This window comes from Cololabis saira, chromosome 12 (assembly GCF_033807715.1).
Source record: "Cololabis saira isolate AMF1-May2022 chromosome 12, fColSai1.1, whole genome shotgun sequence".
Classification (NCBI taxonomy): domain Eukaryota; kingdom Metazoa; phylum Chordata; class Actinopteri; order Beloniformes; family Belonidae; genus Cololabis; species Cololabis saira.
Genome location: NC_084598.1, coordinates 16,939,186 through 16,960,437, shown reverse-complemented (window position 1 = coordinate 16,960,437; position 21,252 = coordinate 16,939,186). Strand labels below are relative to the sequence as shown.

At 42.2% G+C, this 21,252-nt stretch overlaps 1 protein-coding gene across 2 annotated transcripts in view; it reads left to right on the top strand.

Annotated features, from left to right (window-relative positions):
* LOC133456991 (nuclear receptor coactivator 3-like) overlaps positions 1–21,252 on the top strand; it is an 89,490-nt gene that overhangs the window by 48,578 nt on the left and 19,660 nt on the right. The window contains exons 4-13 of one of the 2 annotated variants that reach the window (XM_061735772.1): positions 4,411–4,486; positions 8,410–8,517; positions 13,005–13,165; positions 15,046–15,146; positions 15,233–15,407; positions 17,320–17,502; positions 18,946–19,032; positions 19,174–19,314; positions 19,609–19,756; positions 20,739–21,223. In XM_061735772.1, coding sequence (XP_061591756.1) covers positions 8,429–8,517; positions 13,005–13,165; positions 15,046–15,146; positions 15,233–15,407; positions 17,320–17,502; positions 18,946–19,032; positions 19,174–19,314; positions 19,609–19,756; positions 20,739–21,223 — 1,570 coding nt within the window. In that variant the 5' untranslated portion in view covers positions 4,411–4,486; positions 8,410–8,428. The remainder of the gene's footprint in view (positions 1–4,410; positions 4,487–8,409; positions 8,518–13,004; positions 13,166–15,045; positions 15,147–15,232; positions 15,408–17,319; positions 17,503–18,945; positions 19,033–19,173; positions 19,315–19,608; positions 19,757–20,738; positions 21,224–21,252) is intronic. The other variant, XM_061735771.1, reaches the window with a different exon arrangement.

Genomic DNA, 21,252 nt, shown 5'->3' with positions numbered 1-21,252 from the left:
GAAGAAGGCAAGGAGACAAGAGCTGAAATCAAATTATTCTTTGTGCTCTATCTGCCACAGAGGCTGAAAGAAAGCATTAATCTTTTCCCCAGTCTGCAGGTGACGACACACACTCACTCACTTGCTCGAACAAATGTGCCCAGATTTAACCAAACCACAATCTCTTTTGTTCACGTTCTTTCTCACGCAGATGGTTCTGCAGACGTGCTGCTGTTGCACAGAAAGTAGCAGTGATCCTGTGAGAAGTGAAGTCGGTTAGAGAGAGGGGGAGGGAGGGGGAGACGGGCACATGACAGAGAGGGACTTGGTCCTAAAAACAGGAGGACGGGAGATGGTAAGGATAAGTACGCTGGTGGGATTCTCCCATAATGAGTTAAAGGAAGAAAGTTTAAATATTTTTAATATCTTTCCAAGTGGCTGCTTTTTGATTGGCGCAAAAGCTGCATCTAATTCTATCTTTTTTTTTTTTTTGATTGTATTAAATTTTATTCATCCTACAAGGGTAAATTGGTCTCTGATTTGAACCCATCTCTAGGAGCAGAGGGTTTAGGCAGAGGGTTAAGGGCCTTGCCCAAAGTACAGTAGTTAATCTCGGTTCCAGATCCAAGCCCACCTCTGTAACCATTGGTTACCACTCCTCCCAAGTTTACTGTGGACATTTATTTTCAGTTGGTTGTCAAGGTGCAGTTTTGTGATTTGAGTCAAATTGTGGCTCAAACTTAACACAACTGAGACTTCTGCGGACTATACAGTAGAGCTCTGGACCGTGACGTCAGAATTCCTAGCGTGCTTTAATTTCTGCGGCGGTAAACGGTAGAAATTATGCCTGATAGCTATTGTGCGCCGGGATGCCAGAATATTAAAAAAAGGCGAACAACTTTGTATCAGATTTGTAAAGGTCCAGAGAGGTGAGAAACGGATTTATGCCATAAAACATGCGACCAAGACAGCTGACACATGAGAAAAGCTCACACCAAATCCAGCCGTGCAGTTGCAGTGGGCTCCAAGCACAACACCATCCTTTCTCCCCACTATCCATACCTTCAACTGAAGGTCATTTATGAAAGACTTGCTTTAAAAAAAAAAAAAAAAAAAGCGGTAGTGTGGTAGCTTGGTAGCGCTGTTGCCTCACAGCTGGAAGGATCCTTGTCTGAATCTCAGCTAAGGGCCTGTCTGTGTGGCTCTTACATAAACAAACCTCAGAGCAAGTCTATCAAAATGAAGAGAAGCTATCTATCTCGGAGTAAGAAATGAAAGGGGGAAAAAACAAAAACAAAAAACCATCAAGAAAGTGGTATGTAGTGCAGATAAAACATAAGCTAGCTTAGAGCAGCTAGGTTTGTCCTGCTAATGTTGAGTGAGGCTGTAAAGTTGATTTTAGCTAGCAGGCTGAACATAAAATAACTATGTTAGACAAAAGTCATTATTCAGTTATCAAACTAGCTATCTGTCAAGCTATAAAGCTGTGTCCCGTTAAACTTAACTGTCAAGCTAAGAATGCTAAGTTACATGATTCATTTGGAAGACATTTAGGTAGGGTTGCCACCCGTCACTTGAAATACGGAATTGTTACGTAATTGGGAATTAAAAGTTGTTGATGTCATAATATACAGGTGAAGGTTGGAAAATTTGAATATATTGCAAAACTTCATTCTTTTCAGTAAATTCAACTAAAGGTGAAACAAATATATTATTTCCCACTACATGCAAAGTGAGATATTTCAAGCCTTTATGTTATAATTTTGATGATTATGGCTCACAGTTTATGAAAACCCCTAATAAAAAATCAAAAGATTTTTTTAATATTTTATGAAATCAATAAACAATTCAATCATCAAAATTACTATGACCAGGCTCAGGTTCAGGCTGTCTGTACAGTCATGCAAGTTCAATGCTATTAAAGCACTTTAAACTTAAACTAAATCAAAGCATTATGTTTTTTCATATAAAATATATACATTCTATGCATTTTAGACATTTTTGGGGATGTCCCTTATTTCTATCTCCTAAAGGTGGCAACCCTACATTTAGGAAATATGCAACTAATGTGCATTGTGTTTATATTCTATTTTGAAACGATGCAAAAGTGTTTTTCTTTCACATTAGTGTCAGATCTTTTACTATATAAGACTGTGGATTTTTGCAGAGGGCCCCAATAGACTAGAATCACCTCTTAGCATAATGGACAGGTTTTTGATGTTGGGCTTTATTGACTGCAAAAATAATTAGCTGGGTGGAAGAACAATTCATGGCACTGACAATGAATGTTAATTAAATTCGTGTTTTTATGTTAAAATATAAAATTCATATAGATTTTATAGCGACATTTGATTATTTTTAAGAAGTTTCATTTTATTGACCAAATCTTAACCAACTATCGACCGTACAGGGTTGTGTGTACAGGGTCTGTGACACTGACACCAAGCCTTGAGTGCAGGGGTTTTAAAGTCTAGTCCTGCTGTTCGGCATGTTTTAAATGCCTCCCAACTTTCATACACCTGACTCAGATTAATTAATTACCAACACTTTGTCACCAGCATCTGCACCAGTGTGGCAATGACGTGTTCATTTAAATCAGGTGTGTTACAGCTAGGGATGTCCCGATCAGGTTTTTTTGCCCCCGAGTCCGAGTCCGAGTCCTTTTGATTTTGAGGACTTGCCGATACCGAGTCCCGATCCGATACTTTTATAAAACAATAAAAAATGAAGAAGAGAAAAGAAAATTATGCAGGATGACCCTTTTATTATATTTTAACATGTGTACTGTAAACTGAGCACATAGGAGGTAGGCAGCTTGAACATTCTTAAGTCAGTATAAAAAAATTTTCTTTTCTTTTTTTTTTTTTTTTTTAAGCATAGGGCTGCTTCAGCTTCAAAACAAACAGGCGTGCTCTGCGCGCATGCGGTGTGCCGCTCCGAGCCCACTACTCCACGTGTGCGTTGATTTATGGTCCCGCGTCACACCAACGCAGAGCCTTCCGCGACGCGGACCATAATATATATATATATATATATATATATATACGATTCCTGATCGGCTCATAACGTCCGAGTCCGGATCGAGTCTGCAATCACGTGATCGGCCCCGATTTCCGATCACGTGATCGGATCGGGACAACTCTAGTTACAGCTAGCAAGCATTTAAACTTGCAGGACATTTAATCTTGAGGATCGGACTGGAGGAGCCCTGCTGTAGGGGTAACATAGGGCTAAAAATTGCAACAGGGCTTTTGTGCAGCTTTAAAAGTTCTTGCTTTTTAAAATACATTTTGAATTGAATTCAGTTACTGTAGCTTTATGGTTCCTTAAGGAAAGAGTTCATTTAATTGCTCCTCAATGCCCTTATGAGCCAGGTCCTGCTCAAGGTTTCTTCCCTCCTAAAGGGGAGTTTTTCCTTGCCACTGTTTGGCTTAAGGTTTTTCTCCCACTAGGGGAGTTTTTACCTGCCATTGTTTATGTAATAATTTCTCGGGGGTCATGTTCTGGGTCTCTGGAAAGGGCCAAGAGACTTTTGTTGTAATAGACACTATATAAATAAAAGTGAATTGTAATGAATTGAATGCATCACTTTTTGTAAGAGCCTATTTTTCTACTTGAGTGAACAAGGTGAATCAGTACTTCTATTTTAAACATTTTTTTCTTTTTCTTTTCTGATTTTATTTGAGGTGGAAAAAAAAAGAACTGACTAAAAATGTATCTGCTTTTGCAGCCCCTGATTTCAACTCAGTCTGCGGTGTCACATCTGGAAGTGTCCTGTATCATGTAAATGTCACTCAGACTGGATTGCCAGCCTCCCACTTTATGTTCTGAGCTGTTTTCTTATGGTTTTACAATTAAGCCATAAATTCAGTGGTTCTAGCCTCCAGGGTCAGCAGCAGGCTCTTGTAGTAATACTCAACTTTGAGCTTGTTAAATACCACAGCTGATGAGACGGCAGTGTTAACCCTAGTGATCCTCCTGTTACAGCAGTGTAATGACCCAGAAAATATATGTGGGCCAGTGTGAAGGCAGTGACTGCGTGAAATCCCCTAGGTCAAGATCAGGGTGGAGAGCCAGGTCAACCTCGATAGCAAAGTTCAGAGCTGCTCACCTGCATGAGCACTCGCATGTGCACAGCTGAACAGATCGCATGAATACACAGACCTTGTTTTTTTTTGTTTTAAAGGGAATATATGTAATACATATTACTGTAATTGGTCTTGGTGAGTAATTTTAAGCATCAAAATGAAATGCTTACACTTACAGTACGTATAAGATTTCACAAAAAAAAACGTAGTCTGCTCCTTTCGAGGTCTTAGAATTAGATGGAAAAAAAACTTGGGAAAAAAAAATGTTTCTAGTGGAGTTAAGAGGCTTAGTAGCAATCAGGTACTGCTAATCAAATATAGTTGTTTAATTGATTGTCAACAGGTGTGAGCGGGAAAAGGGAGACCAGAAAGAGAGAATGAAGAACAAAGAGAGGAGAGACACAAACACACTGTCAAAGGTACAAAAGAAAAGATATATTAGTATTAACTACCCAAGTAGCTAACTAACTCAGCATGTTAAATGTTAAATTTCATAGTAACAGGGTACCGTAAGAAAACGACTGCAGCAGTATCACGCTTGTTTAAATGGTCTCCAGGAGAAAGCCTCTTCTCTTCAGAAAAAAAAAATACATAAACAATCTGGCAGCGGAGTTTAAGTTTGTGGATCCGCAGAAACAAAACACAGCATATCTGCACAGATGCCTCATATCAGCTGTCAAGTGTGCCCGTGAAAGGGGGGGTATATTTTGCATCACAGGACGTGGGCACCTTGCGGTCATTACTGTACATCAAATATGAAATCCTCTGTCTGCTAATAATTTTCAAGAGTCAAATGTGGGGCCATCTTTGTAGCAGCCAAGTCTGTGGTATGCAACAGGATGATGAGCCCAACCATATTGGCAAATTTGCTGCAAAAAGGCTAAAAAACAAAGATCAAGGTTTTTCCAATGGCCCACTGGAGATCCAGACCTCAACATGACTGACGTGTTGCTGTGACTTCAAGAAAGCTTACCTTATCAAATGTTTGCAAGCCTCAGTCGACTGGAGCAATGTTGTAGAGAAATTTGGGGCAAAGTCCGTCTCATCTCTTTTTAATCTCTTTGGTGTCCTGCTGGCACAACCAGCAGGACACCAAAGGAGAATGCATGGATGCCGAAAAAGTAATGCATGAAAAGCGAAGTGTAAAGAATATGTAAAGATTCCCACAAATTCTCTGACACAAATTCCCCTTGCTGCTGCAGAAACCTTCTTGGGAGCATTTAGCAGTTTCTGACGTTGTCTGACCATCTGTCAAAAGCTTGAAATTAAGCATTAAGCATTAAGCAAGTCCCCTGCAACACTGAGCACTTCATAGTATTAAACCATGATTAGTTCAACCAAAGATTTACATGATTGGCACTAGCTGTTAGATTGCTGCTACAATCATGATAGCATACTATATCACTAGTATGTACTGCTGTTCACAAAGTCCACCAGGATGGTGCACTAAATGGGGAAATGTCCAGTGTAACATGGCTCTGTCTACGTCTCAGGCTGTATCCTGTTTATGAAACGAGTCACTAAAGTGAAAGCGTGTTGCAACGTGACCGGCTTCTGGTTGTGCTGATGTATAATCCCTTTAACAGTTGCATACTACGTACTAACCATGCCTGTTGGGCCAGTACTTGCTGCGTACTAGGTCGTATGCACAGTACACAGTATGTGGTCGCAGAAACCATGATCTCAAAAAGGTCACACCTGAAAAGACATGGATGGTTTTTAAAGATCCTGCATGCAGTTACCAGGATTGTGGTTACTGCATGGATTCATTAACAATGTGCCCCTTCTTTTCATCCAAATCTGTGTCCGATAAATCTACATGACTGTCTCAGAAAATTAGAATATTGTGATAAAGTTCTTTATTTTCTGTAATGCAACTAAAAAAACTGGATTCATTACAAATCAACTGAAATATTGCAAGCCTTTTATTATTTTAATATTGCTGATTATGGCTTACAGTTAAAGATTAAGATTCCCAGAATATTCACATTTTTTGAGATAGGATATTTGAGTTTTCTTAAGCTATAAGCCATGATCAGCAACATTAAAATAAAAAAGGCTTGCAATATTTCAGTTGATTTGTAATGAATCCAGAATGTATGACATTTTTGTTTTTGTAATTGCATTACAGAAAATCACAATATTCTAATTATCTGAGACAGTCCTGTATAGTGGCAATTTCAGCCAAAAATATCTAGGTACGAGGAATCAATAGCAATTCGGTTTTTTTTGTCCCACAGACTTTTTTTTCATCATAAGTGACTAGCTTAATTCCCTTCTTTCCTTCCTTTTCCCTGCCCTCACTGCCATCACCCTCTCCCATTTCCCTCTTTGCACGTCTCATGCCGATGGCCCCCTGCTGCTGTATTGTACCCCACACAGCCCTGCTGCCTCCCTGCCACCAGGCCCCACTGCCTCTAGCATGTAATTGACTTTCTCCCTGTGCTGGAAAAGCGGGCGGCCCACACCAGGCTGGAGGTGACCTATTTCCCTGGGGCATTCAGCAGCCCTTCTAATCAACTATTCTCTGGGGCAGCCTCATTCACTCTGCAATTAGAGCAGCTACCCCTTTGAGAACTCCATCAATGGGCAGGGAGGTAGGCGCTGGTTTGATCGGTGTAGGAGCAAAGGCTGAGTTTCAGTCAGAGCACTTTGCTTTGGCTTGCCAAGTTTTGAATACTCTGACTTTGTGCCTTCCCCCCTCGTCACTTTATGCCTCCTGTCCTCCTCATCTTCCTCGTGGGAGGTTTCATCATGCAGCAGCAAGAAGGGGTTTTGTCTAACGAAGAGCGGCAGGCGGGAAGAGAGGCAGGTAGACGTACAATGACTCAAACTGGGGGGTAAGTGAGAGGAGATGCAGGTAGACAGACGATGGCAGACAGTCTGATGGGAGGGACTTGAGGGGGGAGATTACTGGAGAAATATGAAAGATACTTAAAAGGGGGAGGTCTTGAGCGAGACTTTGAGAGTAACCCGTGGTTTTTGACTAAGATTTATATGTGTTCTCTCTTATTTCTTGGCAAGAGAATGCAAAATTGTTTGGCTTCATATATAGTACACGCATGGTCGCAGCCCTCATAGTGGTACCGTCTCAATAGAAAAGCCCAGTATGACCTTCCAGTATGAAGATTCTTTCCTTTTATAAACACAAACTGGACTGCTATGATCTGATGGTATCTGATGATTAAATAACAGAGCATTTCTCCGCTGCCGCTGGCCTGATTTGCTATGCAGGAGGGGCAGGGCAATGGTCAGAGGATAACCATGTAATCAATGGAATGAAAAAGCTGCTCTGGCTGTGAAGGTTAAGAGGAGTACTGAGCCTTTCAGCCCACTCTGTTCCCCACATGTGCATTCAAAACACACTCCAGACAGTCTGTATGTTACACCTCCTCCTCCTCCTCTCACCTGTTCCCTGTCCCTCCTGTCTGTCTTTGACATGCCTTTATCTCTTCCTCTCAGCTCGCTGTTTCCCACTGCCACCTTCCACCTCTTTTCCCTCTGATTACCCCTCCTCTGTTTCTTCTTCCTCTGCAATTGCTTCAGAGATCCTCTGTCTTCCACTTTATTTGTGTCTCTCTTCCCTTAAGTACTTTCCTGTTGTCCCTCCCTCCATCCTTGTGTCCTCCCCCTCCCTCCCTCCCTCCTACCTTTCCCCAGTGTCAGCTGCTGTCACTGTGGCAAAAAAAAAAGACCAATCAGCGCTCTCTTCATGGCACCGGCTTCAACCTCCCTCCTATATATGTTTCATTCCTCCCTCTGTTCCCTTCTCTTCCTCCTCCTTTCATCTCCTCTGCCTCTCTTCCCGACAACCTTTATCAACTCACTTCCTGGAGACGAAATGTGATGCATTATGGGAGACAGACGACTGTCTGATGGGGTTAGTTGTGCACCGGGGCTTATCATCAGAGACAATGCTAATCCAGAGTGTGATTGAGCGTATGTGCGCGTGTGTGTGTGTGTGTGTACCAGATGAGCTGATGAACTCATTCTCACTCTCTTTCTCTCTCTCTGACACACACACACACACACACACACACACACACACTCACACAAAATCTTGCATGCTTACTCTCATTCTCCAAATAGGAGGAGGAGGAGGCCGACAAGACATGTTTATGTTCTGCGGCCTCTGCCAGGAGAATACAATTTGCATGATATAAGCATATTTCACCCTGCTGCATGCTGCTTTACAGACTGTCTCTGTCCAAGTCTACTTTTTCTGTTTGTTTTCTGGCTTCAAGAGGATGAACGTCTTCTTCCCTTCACAATTACCTGCATAATACTAGCTAAAAGGCTAAAATGGACAACATAATCCCTTTCTCTGCCTCCCCCTCCTCAGGTGCTGATATGTGTACACGATGAGTGGACTGGGGGAAAACTCTATGGAGCCTCTGAGTTCAGAAAACCGGAAACGCAAGCTGTCCACTTGCGACACACCAGGTCTGGGGTGAGTGTTGACATCACAGGCGTAAATTCAATTTTCAATTCAGTTTTATTTATATATCATCTACTACAACAGAAGTTGTCTCTAGGCACTTTCCAGAGACCCAGAACATGACCCCACAACAATGATTACATAAACAATGGCAGGTAAAAACTTGTGGAAGAAACACCTTAAGTCAAACAGTAGCAAGGAAAAACTCCCATTTAGGAGAGAAGAAACCTGGATCATAAGCAACCTGGATCATAGCATGGACCCTCCTGCCGAGGGCCAGCTGGGCAGAGCAGGAAAAGAGCGAAGAGACAGACACAATGGCTAACTGGTGCACTACAAGGATGACTATATAAGCAGATGTAGACAGCAGACACTGAGGTGGTCGGGGGGGGGGGGGGGGACTTCAGGTCAGGATGTGACCAGGTATCCAACAGGCATCTATTCAGACAGGTGGAAGCAAACAGTGGGATGATCAGAGGGGAGACTGCAGGTCAACATGCAGCTCCTGAAGCTCTGGCCTGCAAACATGCACAAAAGAGAAAAAGGGGGCAGACCAGCACAACAAAGTACACGAACAATGGAGAAAAATTATGGTTTTGAGATACTTATAATTAATAACTGAGAAAGGACAGAGAAGGAGGGGCTCAGTGGATCATGTTGGTGTTCCCCTACCGCGTAGCTCTATAGCAGCATATCTACAACAAAGCTATGTTTAAGATGAGCTGCTCTAGTCTTGTCCTGTAGCTGCAGCTATGACTACTGGCCCTAACACATCAGAGTGTATACTAACTATAGACTTTACTAAACAGAAATGTTTAAAATTTGGTTTTAAAGGTGGAGGTGGTGTCAGCCTCCTGAACCCAAACTGGAAGTTAGTTCCATAGTAATGGTTCCTGTTAGCAGAAAGCCTGTGCTAATGCATTCTGGATCATCTGCAGAGGTTTAACTGAGCAGGAAGGCCGACCAACAAGGAATTACAGTAGTCAATGCGTGACATGACCAGAGCCTGAACCAAGAGCTGTGTCGTATGTTCTGTCAGGTAATGTCTGCTTTCCCTGATGTTGTAAAGGGGGAATCGGCAAGACCGGGAATCCGAGGCAACGTGGTCCTTAAAGGTCAGCTGGCTGTCTAATATGACACCAAGATTCCTAGCAGAAGATGTGGGCACAAGTGTGTTGGAATCCAGCTGCATATCTATCTGAGGAGGAAAGGAATGACTGAATGGACAGACGATAAACTCAGTCTTGGACAGATTTAGCTGGAGGTGACGGTCCTTCATCCATGCAGAGATAAGAGAACAGGAGACAGGCTGATACAGCAATGTCGCAAGGTGGGAAGGAACGGAAGAGATGGGTGTCATCGGCATAGCAGTGGTAGGAGAAGCCATGAGAGCTGGAGATTTCAACTAGTTAACTGGTGTACAGTGAAAAGAGAAGAGGGCCCAGCACCGATCCATGTGGCACCCCTGTTGCCAGCTCATACACGAGTAATAACATTTTGAATTAGTTTTTTTTATGGGGAGCCAATGGAGTGAGGCTAACACTGGAGAGACTTGGTTTCTCTTGTTGATTCCTGTCAGCACACCGCTGCTGCATTTTGGATCAGCTGGAGGAGATTCAGAGAATTACTTGGACATCCTGCAATATAAATACATCTAAAAGATGTATTTATATTGACTATCACGGAGCTGCTTAATAAGTTACCCGTCAGTCATGTTAAGTGCATGATGATGTGACGTGAATTTCCAGCAAGAAAAAAAAAGTAAAAACAAAAGAAAATAAATGACAAAAGGTTGAGGCTGCTTCAAAAATCATGAACTCTCGGATCATTTTTATAGTCTGACCTTAACATGCTGATCACTTTGCTAAATTAACTTTTGTTTAATGGGCCATAAAAGAACAATACTTCTCAAATGAGAGAGGAATGTGGAAGAATCAGTGGCAATATATCATCATCTCGAAAAAAGGAGAAAAAAAAAGAAAATGCCCCTTTTAAGCTAGTTAAAATGTTGGATGATGTGGGGTTAACTTTTATGGAAGCATTTACTTCAAAATAAATAGACATTTTATATCGGACCATATTTTTCTTTTTAAAAATTTAAAAATTAAAATTTTTCCTGAGTTAACTTAAAGAAATAACTTAAAGACATGAGTGTCTCCTAAAATCTCAACCCGAAAACAAACTAAAACTGAATTAAACTAAACCAGACTTGTTTGTTCCTTTTTATAAGGGTGTCTGTGGAAGAACCATTGGCCAATGTTGTTGAAAAATGACATTGTTAATATAGAAGAACATTGCTAGAAATAAGTTTTTAAGGAATTAAGTTTTTCTAAAAAAGAAAACTTCTGTTGTAAATTCAGAAAAACAGAACTTCAATTTTCAAGTGAATGATATGCATTTTATGTTACTTTTCATTAATTAATTTAATTTTTTTGGTTTGTTGTTTTTTTTTTGTTTTTTTCTTACTGTCATTTTGCAACTGGCAACAGTAGGTTGACAGAAATTATCTGAAATGATCATTATATCCAACTTCATTACTAGAGGCCAGTAAATTTTACATACTGCAATGTTAATTAGCGCATTTGGAGCTATGACTTGTTATCAACAACCACATTGAAATACAGAGAAAGATCATTTCAAAGTGTTGTAGAAAACCTGACACCTCACACTTTATTTCCACAATCATCTGTCGCTGATTCCTGTAAGCAGCTGTTCAGCGCTCCTGAACACAAAAAGCCTGCAGGAGACGCTATAAGAAGAAAATAGAGAAAAGGTCACCTGAAAACACTTTCAGGTGAACTTTTCTCCATCTTCTACTGTGACTAAGAGATGGAAGCGATCGGTTTAAACCTAAAATACTAAGAAACATATCAGAGAGGGAGATGCTTGTTGGAAACCTGTTTGTCTTTAAAATACATTCAGGATGATTTATCTGACTTTTGTATGATGCCGCATTTAAAAGTCCTCAGAGAAATTCCCTTACATAAAATTTCACTTCAAAACTCAACATTAGATACATTTGCAAAGAACATCTGAAGCATGATGCAGTTTTGGAAACCAAACCTATGGACTGTGGATTTGAAACAGAACTTTTTGTCTAGAGTGAACAAAAGTGTGTTTAGAAGGATGAAGAAGATCATGAAAAGAGCAACTCTCCAACTGTTGAAGATCCAGATCATAACAATGAGGATGATGTCGACAGGAAAGCAATATAAAATTTAGAGGTATGATTTTATTCATATCAAAATGTTTGACAATTACTTATCATTTATATTTAAGACTCATTAGTCCCCTGCCTTTCCCCTCTGTCATACTGCACCTCTGTGTTATTGTATAAAGGGGTAAAGAGAGGTTCTGGAGTGGACTTTTTTTGTATTTTTCCCCAGCCACTCTAATGTTCCTGGACTCGGTATGTTGGATGGAAGCTAGAAGCTGATACATCTCAAGCATTTGGTTAGATTGATCATGCTTTAGGGCTTACGTTGCAGGTATTTGTATGATTCATGCAGAAAATTCTGGAAGCATATATCACACAGTCTAAGTCTATAGAGAGAAACTGAAAATAGGAAGTTTATGTAGCAGGTGCAATATGAAGGTTTGCTGTGGTGCTAGCAGTTTCTGCTGTCAAATGTTCAGTAGGATATGTGGGCAGACCTTAAAGGGTAGTGCATTCAGTATACTGCCAATAATCTTAAAGAGCCAGAAATGGACAAAAATCCATCAAACAAGAACTGAAAGACTTTTGGATGGTTAAAAGTACCTGTTACGGCAATCTATCCACAAAAAATGCCATATGAGGGATTTTGAAGCCATTTCCAACTCATGCTGGTCTTGAAAGAAGTGGTCCGACAGGGAGCTGCGTTCAACACTTTATTTTGCATGTGAAGCCTCAAAAAACACCTACAAAAACCCTGGGTGCTGACGAGCCGGTGTATTATCAAAAACAACTACACATTAAGCTGCTGGTGATAGCACAACAAAACGGACCCACACAAAACTCTGTGCACGGTTGAAAAACTGTGTGGCTTCCAGCTCCTAATTCCCCATCTGATCACCTGTGTCTCCCTTACTTAACCTCTGATTGCCAATCACCTCCCATGCCCACAGGTGCGCATGACAACCTCCACCCACACATACACACACACATAGCAGAACTCTAAATTGGCTACAACACACTTTACAAGTTCTGATACCTACCAAAGAGGAAGGGCTGTCACCAAGTACTGATCATGTAGGGTGCCCAAACCTCTGCTTCCAGTTCTTTAGTTTGGTGATTGAAACCACGTATGAGATGTGACATCTATATAACTTTGTTATATGAAGTCAAGTCATTGTTTCATTTGCTGTTCACATTAGTAGAAATGTGAGTTTTTCATGCCCAAACTTTTGCTGGAGGCGTCTTAGTGCCTTAGCTTCAGGCATTGATAACCCACCGACAGTCCAAGGAAATGTGAGTATGGTGAGTTTGGCTGTAATCATGTTGCATCATCCCCCCACAGGTGTGAGAGGAAGCGCCGGGAGCAGGAGAGCAAATACATCGAGGAGCTGGCGGAGCTGATCTCTGCAAACCTGAGTGACATCGATAGCTTCAACGTCAAACCAGACAAATGCGCCATCCTTAAAGAGACGGTGCGTCAGATCCGTCAGATCAAGGAGCAGGGTGAGTGAGTGGAAACTGCTGGGCCACTTCCTTAATCCTTCCTGGTTCCTGAGTTCACCACAAGTCTGATGGACTTCTGTACTATTTATTTATTGCGTGCGTCCGTGCGTGCGTGCGTGCGTGCGTGCGTTCGTGCGTGCGTGCGTGCGTGCGTGCGTGCGTGCGTGCGAGGAGGGTGCTTGCGAACAATGCAAAAGTGTAATGGAGATTAAGAGGCGGTATAGACACCTGGGGGTTAGTATACCAAAACACACACACAGATGAACACACAGGCCTTCTCAGAGACCAGATGCAAGGACAAATCAGTCATTCGTTTACCTTGAAATTCCCAGCTTTAATTGTTTATGTTTGGGTGGAAACATTGGAAATGCCTTCTGAACGTGTGTGTGAGTGCGTGCGTGCATGTGATGCCCAGCGCAGCTGTGTGCAGACCTCCCCAGGGGCTGTTTAGCTGGACGGTCGCTGCTAGTCGAGTGCCCCTCCATTCTGCTGAGCTGCCATATTATTAGTCCTGTTGCATCTGCCTTCGTCGCGGTTTTGTTCAGCGTGTTGTGGTCATTTCCGCAGAAAACACCTGACTAAGCTTCAGGCAAAGGCATTTTGCTTTGCAGATCCTCTGTTAGCGAACGTAGTGACATAGTTAAACCCCTAGGACTCAGGCGTGTGTCAGTATGAATTTTTGAGATCAGTTAGGGAGCCCGTGGTGAATTTGGTTCTTACTCGTTTCTGCTCGGCTCAGTCAGCATCTGCCACCTCGACAGGAAGGGGAAGAGGCTACAGCTGGCCCTGACTGGCTCCTGACATGTTGCCATAGTTACAGGAAGTGAAGACAGAAATGACACAGGCGCTAAGACTCATCTTTTGCCCTCTACCTGTTCATCCTCTTATTTCACTTTCAGCTGCTCTTACCGCCAGTCTTAATTTTTCTCTTTTTCTCCATCAATCAGTCCTGTTTACTTTATTTTTTTTTAAATCTTACTTAGATTTAAGATTCTCTGCTCTTGTTCTTCTGATTCCCTGCTTCCCCTACTGTTTTCACCCCTCACTTCTCATCTGTATTGCAGTACAACAAGGTTTGCACTGAGAATCTTGGAAAAACTGTATGATCTGATGGATTGCAGCCTCTCACATACTGTTTATGTCTCAGTTTCCTTTTCCTCCCCCCCTTCAGTCCTTACCTAACTTCATGGTGCCTAGTTGTAGGCAGTAATGGCTTTTTTCTTTGTGTGGGTATCCATATCCCTTGGGAGCTAATCATGATTTCTGTAGCTGAGCAGCCCCCACCTCTTCCTCAGATAAAGCCCCACATAAATACAACCACCAAACCGCTATCTGTTTTTCTTCCAGTATCCTGTCCATCTGCATCAGCCTCGGACTGCCTTTTTCTTTCCCTGGATGCCTGTGCCTCTCTGTTTCTGCACCTCCTATTAATTCAGGTGTCTCCTGCTCCTGCTCCTGCACCATTACTGCTTTAAGAGCCTTCTCTTCTGGCTCCGTCTTCCTCTTCCTCAGCCCCAGCCTACCAGACAGTCCCTCACATTCTCACACTGAATATAAAGCATGAGGATGGCAGATACCTGATCCACATGCACCCAGCTCCTCACAGAAATCTGTCTCATCACCTGTAGTTTTAAATCTCAAACTCAAAAAAATAAAAACAAGCAAAGCTCGATAAACGCTGCCCCCTGCTGGTGCAGCCGGAGTAGTGACAATCTGGAAGTTTCTCCAAGTTTCAGGTATTTGGACATTCAGCTTGTGTTTCTTCTTTCCTCCTTTTTTTTCTTAGATAATCCTTCGCAGGGTGCTGTATGTTAGGTAGCTGTTTGGGACTTCTTTTGTGACGCAAGGTCTCTTATTTACTTCCCTTCCCTCTTTTACAGGAAAAGCTTCATCCAGCGACGATGATGTGCAGAAGTCGGACGTGTCCTCAACTGGTCAGGGTGTCATCGATAAGGACCACCTGGGACCACTTCTGCTGCAGGTGAGTTTAGCGTTTACTGTCCCGTCACCCAGACGACACACAGTCATGTTTTCATCAGTGACAATTTCCTGTCGCCGGCCTCACAGGCCCTGGACGGCTTCTTGTTCGTGGTGAACCGGGAGGGTAGTATTGTGTTCGTGTCGGACAACGTGACTCAGTACCTTCAGTACAAACAGGAGGAGCTCATCAACACCAGTGTGTACAACATTCTTCACGAAGAAGACCGGGAGGAGTTTCACAAGAACTTGCCCAAGACCAACAGTGAGAAACAAACACACATTCACTTAGAAAATAAGCTGCACGTCTGAGTCTGCAGTAAACGCTGCGCTGACATCCTCCGCGGAACCGAGGTGTAAAACAAACTTTGAGAGGTTACGACAACTCTGTGCACACTTGAACGTAAACTCTGTGATTTATTCATGCTCCTTCGCTCCACACTCCATCTCTTCCTCTAACAACGAGCTCCTGGGAAGCCTGCTCGAGTGTGTGAGAGCTATTCAGAAAGCGCAAACACACCTTACAAAACACACACACGTGCACAAGAGTACCCACCCACTCTGTGCAAAGCAGGCAGCGTGTAGCACAGCTGTCAGTCACACTCAGTGGGCCAGACAGTGTAAAACAGGGCCGAGCTTTATTCAGATCCCACAGCAGCCATCTGGAAAGTACTGTACGTACTGCAGAATAATGCTCCCCCACACTTTCCTCTACTTAATTCAGCTTGTTTGCATGTGATCTCTACTTAAGTACAGTAGTTGAGCAAATGTATTTATTCGCTCCCTCTACTCATTATTGCGTATATTACCCTGCATACGACAGTAATACATTTTTCAAGTGTGTGTATGCTGATAACTATGTGTACGGAGCACTATTTATAAAGCTGATTAATTATGGATGTGTGTGCTCGACTGAACCTGCTACTTGATTAACTCTGCAGTAATTTTCCTAAGCAGCCGCAGCTCCGAAGCATCATTGACAACTTCTCTGTTATTTAGGTTCTTCCAATGCATGCTCCGTCATTCATTCACTCATTCGCTCTCCTGCAGCACTCTTCTTTATATATTTCTTCCTCTCTACGCCTCTCTCAACTCTCTCCATCTCAGCTTCATTCATTCTTAATATGGCTGCCTACAAAGATGAATATTGTTTGTCTGTTCTCCAGCCTGTTTTCCTCCCTCTCCTCCCTCTCCTCATTGTGTCTCGCTCTGCTGCTCTGCCCCTTCATTATCTTTTGGGCCTGTGAATGAAATGCGCTCTTGCTGCACATTCCTGTGGGATGATCACTGACCATGCCAGCTGCAGTTAAATACACACACACACACACACACACTTTCATACGTAAGCACCTGAAAAGCACCCGTATATACCTTCAAAAGTTAACATAGAAAGTGAGTTTTGGTGGTAAAATTGTGTGTTTTCGAGTCCTCCGTAGACTTAACGTGTCTAAGGGGATACATCCCCCCCAGTGTCTGTTCTGGTGGGGGGGGGGGGGTTTGCAGCGGAGAGACACACAAGGCCTTGTTAGAACACCTTTCACTATCACTCAGGCCATTCTCTCCACCTCCATCCTCCCTCCCTTCCTCCCACTAGACATGTTTTGCTCTCCAGGGCCCTGTCTTGTATCCTCCTCGCACCTGCCAGACACAAACCTTTAGCCGAGTCAAGGCTCAGATAAGGCCTTGGAAGACAGTTGGATGTCTGTCTGAAGTTTGCCTCCCCTTTCCTTCTCTCTGTGAAGGTGACCCCATCTAAGTGTGTGTGTGTGTGTGTGTGTGTGTGTGTGTGTGTGTGTGTGTGTGTGTGTGATTAGGACTCAGGGTCTAAATGAGGACAGATGACTGTGTGTACCAGTCTCTGCTCACTGCAGGGCAGACTGAGAAGGAAGGATATTGGAAATCGACACTTAGCCTACATTAATCCCATGGTCCATTTAGCCAGGGATACAAAGAAACGGAGAGGCTTCTGCTTCTCTATTTTAGATGTCGCCGTGCGGTTCATTTGTTTTGGTTTTGGGTCCTGTGTTTGTGAGATGTGGTAGCATGCGATGTGAGCTCATTGTGATATTTGATTACAGGTTACCCCTTCATACCTGCTTCAGTTTTCAGTCCTAGAAGCTAAATGTTCAATCTGCTCTACTCCCATAAACTTCCTTTTTGTTTGTTTTTTCCTTAAGTAAATGGAGTGCAGTGGGGAAGTGAGGCCGCTCGACAGAAGAGTCACACCTTCACTTGCCGGATGCGGGTCAAGTTTGGTCACGCCCATGGCCCAATGGAGGAGGGACCGGGAGGACTGCGCTACGAGACCATGCAGTGTTTTGCTCTTACTCAACCCAAGGCCATGACTGAGGAGGGAGAAGGTAGGCGGAGCCAACAATATTCATATAGAGGCCCCTGCTATCAAAAATATGGTTTAATTTAGTTTATTTGCACAGGATTTTTTTTTTTTTTATTTACTACAATATAAAATGTATGTTGGCACATTGATTCAGGTAATCATGTGCTCATAGACTGAAAGGTTCAGACCAAACACTTCTTGCCTAGTGGATTGGACATTTTATTTAGATAAGAGTGACATATACCGTATGTCAATTCAAAGGCTCTTTTCATATATTTTATTCAACAAACTCAAGACGAAAACATTTTTGCAGACATCTTAGCTTATATGTCCTGTGTGCTTATGGCATGACTTTTAAAAGAAAATGGGCAAAATAAATATGAATAATATATGATTCGAATTTCGTATGCATGATTTTTTAAAAGTAAAAAAAATATATATATATTGAAAGTATGAACATGATTTTAGTTTATTTTAGTTTATTATAATAAAACATAAATTATTTCAAATTTGATGTTCATTTAAATATGTTCACTAGTTTAAATAGAAATGGATCTCCAAGACACATAAACACATTCTTAAAAAACGCACCCCTGCACCATCATTGATGCAGATCTATGAACTTCTGTTGCAGTGTCCATGATCACACATCAGTCCATCTTAAATAAGCCTCGCCTCAGAGAAAAGACAATAATGTCTCTGGAATTAATGTTAAATCGTCCACACTTATGCAGTATTGTGCCTCATGCAACCCAATCTAGGTTCTGATAAGTACTGTACAGTGAGTTTCTTGTCCTGTGATTCACAGAAACAGAAGCTTGATTTTTGCTACCAGAGAGACATTGTCATTCAGTATTACAATGTTTGTCCAGATTCTCTTGTCATCTTAATTTTTTCATCTTTAAATTATAATAAAACATAAAATGTTGCATAATTTGACCCAAGTCTTTCAGATTTGTGAGCATTACTTCTGAAAGGCTTGAATTTACATAAATGCTCCCTTTTATACCCTGTAATTTCTCGTTAACTTGATTAGTTGTCAGATTACACAACTTGCTGCATGCATTAAATTCATAATGACAATAGGTTTTTCAGAAAATAAAGTAAATATAATGGTTAATACATTTGATATGTTGTCCTCGTACTATTTTCAGTTAACTGTAGCATTTACATTCAATTCAATTTTATTTATATAGCGTCTATTACAACAGAAGTCTCTAGGCGCTTTCCAGAGACCCAGAACACGACCCCCAAGCCATTATTACATAAACATAACAACATGATTTTCAAAACCATTTTTTGTGCTCAGATTCCAGGCATGTGCACTAGAAAATGTTGAACATATTTAACAGAAAAGCCTTTTCTTAAAAACATCTCATGGCTTTCTCAGAGAATTGAGTGAAACCTGGAATAGCAAGTTTTAATATATGGTGAATATGAACTATGAGTGACTTTTCACCTGCAGACCTTCAGTCCTGTATGATCTGTGTGGCCCGTCGAGTCACAGCAATGGAGAGAACGGAGAGTTTCAACACTCGTCATGAGCTTTCAGGTGATGCGCTGCCAAAAACCAGAATCACAAACATGTGGTGGTGTGTTTTTTTTTTCTTTATGTATAAATGGGTTTGGGTCATCCCTCTCACACTTCCTTGTCTCCTCCCTCCTTTTGTCCATTATTGTTTTTTTTTGACAGGTAAACTGATCCAGATTGACCAGAACTCTCTGCGAGCGTCGATGCGACCGGGCTGGGAGGATTTGTTGAGGCGTTGCATTCAGATGTTCCTTCAGCACAGCGAGGGGCAGCCCTGGTCGCACAAACGCCACTACCATGAGGGTGGGTCTCTGAAAACTCATGTCTGGAATCAGAAACTGTAGGGTTTTAAGGACTTTGAAGCAAATGCATGCCGTTGTGGCAGTTTTCAAATTTGCTGAATGTTAGTATTCCATCTATAACCAGTTCTTTTTCTGAAATTTAATTTTAGGTTGATGCCACTTTCTTCCTTTTCAGACAGCACCTTTTGTTGTCACAGTGAAACCTGATACGTTTACGCATTGATGTCATTACAGAGTCCATCGTGACATGAGGGAAAAGATTAATTATCATGTTTGTTTTTATGTTCCTGTGCAGCCTTTCTCCAGGGTCACGCGGAGACCCCCCTGTACCGCTTCTCCCTGTCTGACGGCACTCCAGTCACCGCCCAGACCAAAAGCAAACTGTACCGTCACCCCATGAGCAATGAGCCTCAGGGCTTCATTTCCACTCACCTCCTTCAGAGGTCAGAAACTGCCAGTAACACTGAATATTCATACATGGCAAAGTATGTCATTGTTTGCACTGATATGAAAAAGCTCTTCCACTATTTTTGTAGACAGCCAAAGAATCTAATCCTATTAAATAAGGCTGGGGATCGATTCAAATGTCAAGAATCGATTTGATTCCGATTCTTAAGATTCAGAATCGATTATCAAGATTTGATTCGATCCGATTCGATTCCGATATTGATTTGGGTTAGTGTTATTAAAACTGTTTTTTGAGCTGTTGCATGAATTATATGACTGTAGTTATGCAAAATATTACTACTAGTATTATATTGAGATTAAACAGCAAGTATTGGCAGCCAATGATGCTGTAAGGACCAATCACCTCCCAGAATGCTGATAGAACTGCTTTCAAACACATCGTGTGGGTCAGAATTACCAAACAGATCCAGGGAGGAAACAGAGACGGATGAAATCGGTTTTATTTTTTCCCACATTCCGTTTTTATTTGTTCCATTTGCTTTTTAATTTTTGAGCATTTGGTTTTTAGCATTTTTTGCAAATGTAACCCCCAAGACAGTATATAAAGTAATGAAATAGACAATTTATGCAATTATAACCTAACACTTTAATGTTTTCATACCTTTAAAGATATTTAAAGGCAAAAACATTGCACCAGTTATTCTCGTGTAAATAAAAAAAATCGATCTTTAGACATATGAATCGATTTTTAGGAATTAATATGAGAATCGATTTAGAATTGGGAAATCGATTTTTTCAACACAGGCCTACTATTAAAGAGCCGAAGTAGAAACTGAAGTAACTTTTATTCATGTCCTGTGAACAATAAGAAAGAGACTTAACACAGGAGCTGGTACTTCGGGCAATTGATCCCAAGCCTGCACAGTCTGAGAGGAAATAATTGTGAAAGACACAGTATTTTCAAGGTCTTTGCATTCTTTCAAACCATATGCTAATATTCTTTTTACTTCTACACAGGGAACCAAATGGTTACCGCTCAGTGCCACCTGGTAACATGATGTCCAACAATATGCGGCAACAAGGCATGAGCGGTGGCAACCCAAACGCCCAGATGACTGTGAACCCAGCCGGGGGGATGAGCATGGGAGGCATGGGCGGCATGAACAGGGGCTTTGGCATGAGCGAACAAGGCCACATGGGTCCGATGGGAGGCTCCATGTACGGAGGGAACGGTGGAGGAGGAAGCAGCAGTGGAGGCATGGGAAACCGCATGATGCAGATGAATGCCATGGGACAGATGAGTCAGGTGGGGCACATGAATCACCCAGGCCAAGGCATGCACCCACAGCAGCCCCCGTTCCAGAACACCGGTGGGTTTGGGCTCAGCGGCATGAACAGCCCGTCGGGGAGCCCCAGGATGGGGGGCCCTCAGCAGGGACTCCTGATGTCACCCCGCAACCGAGGGAGCCCCAAGACGGGTGCCAACCAGTTCTCCCCCGGAGGTAAGTCTTTGGATGGTTGGTAAGCCAGT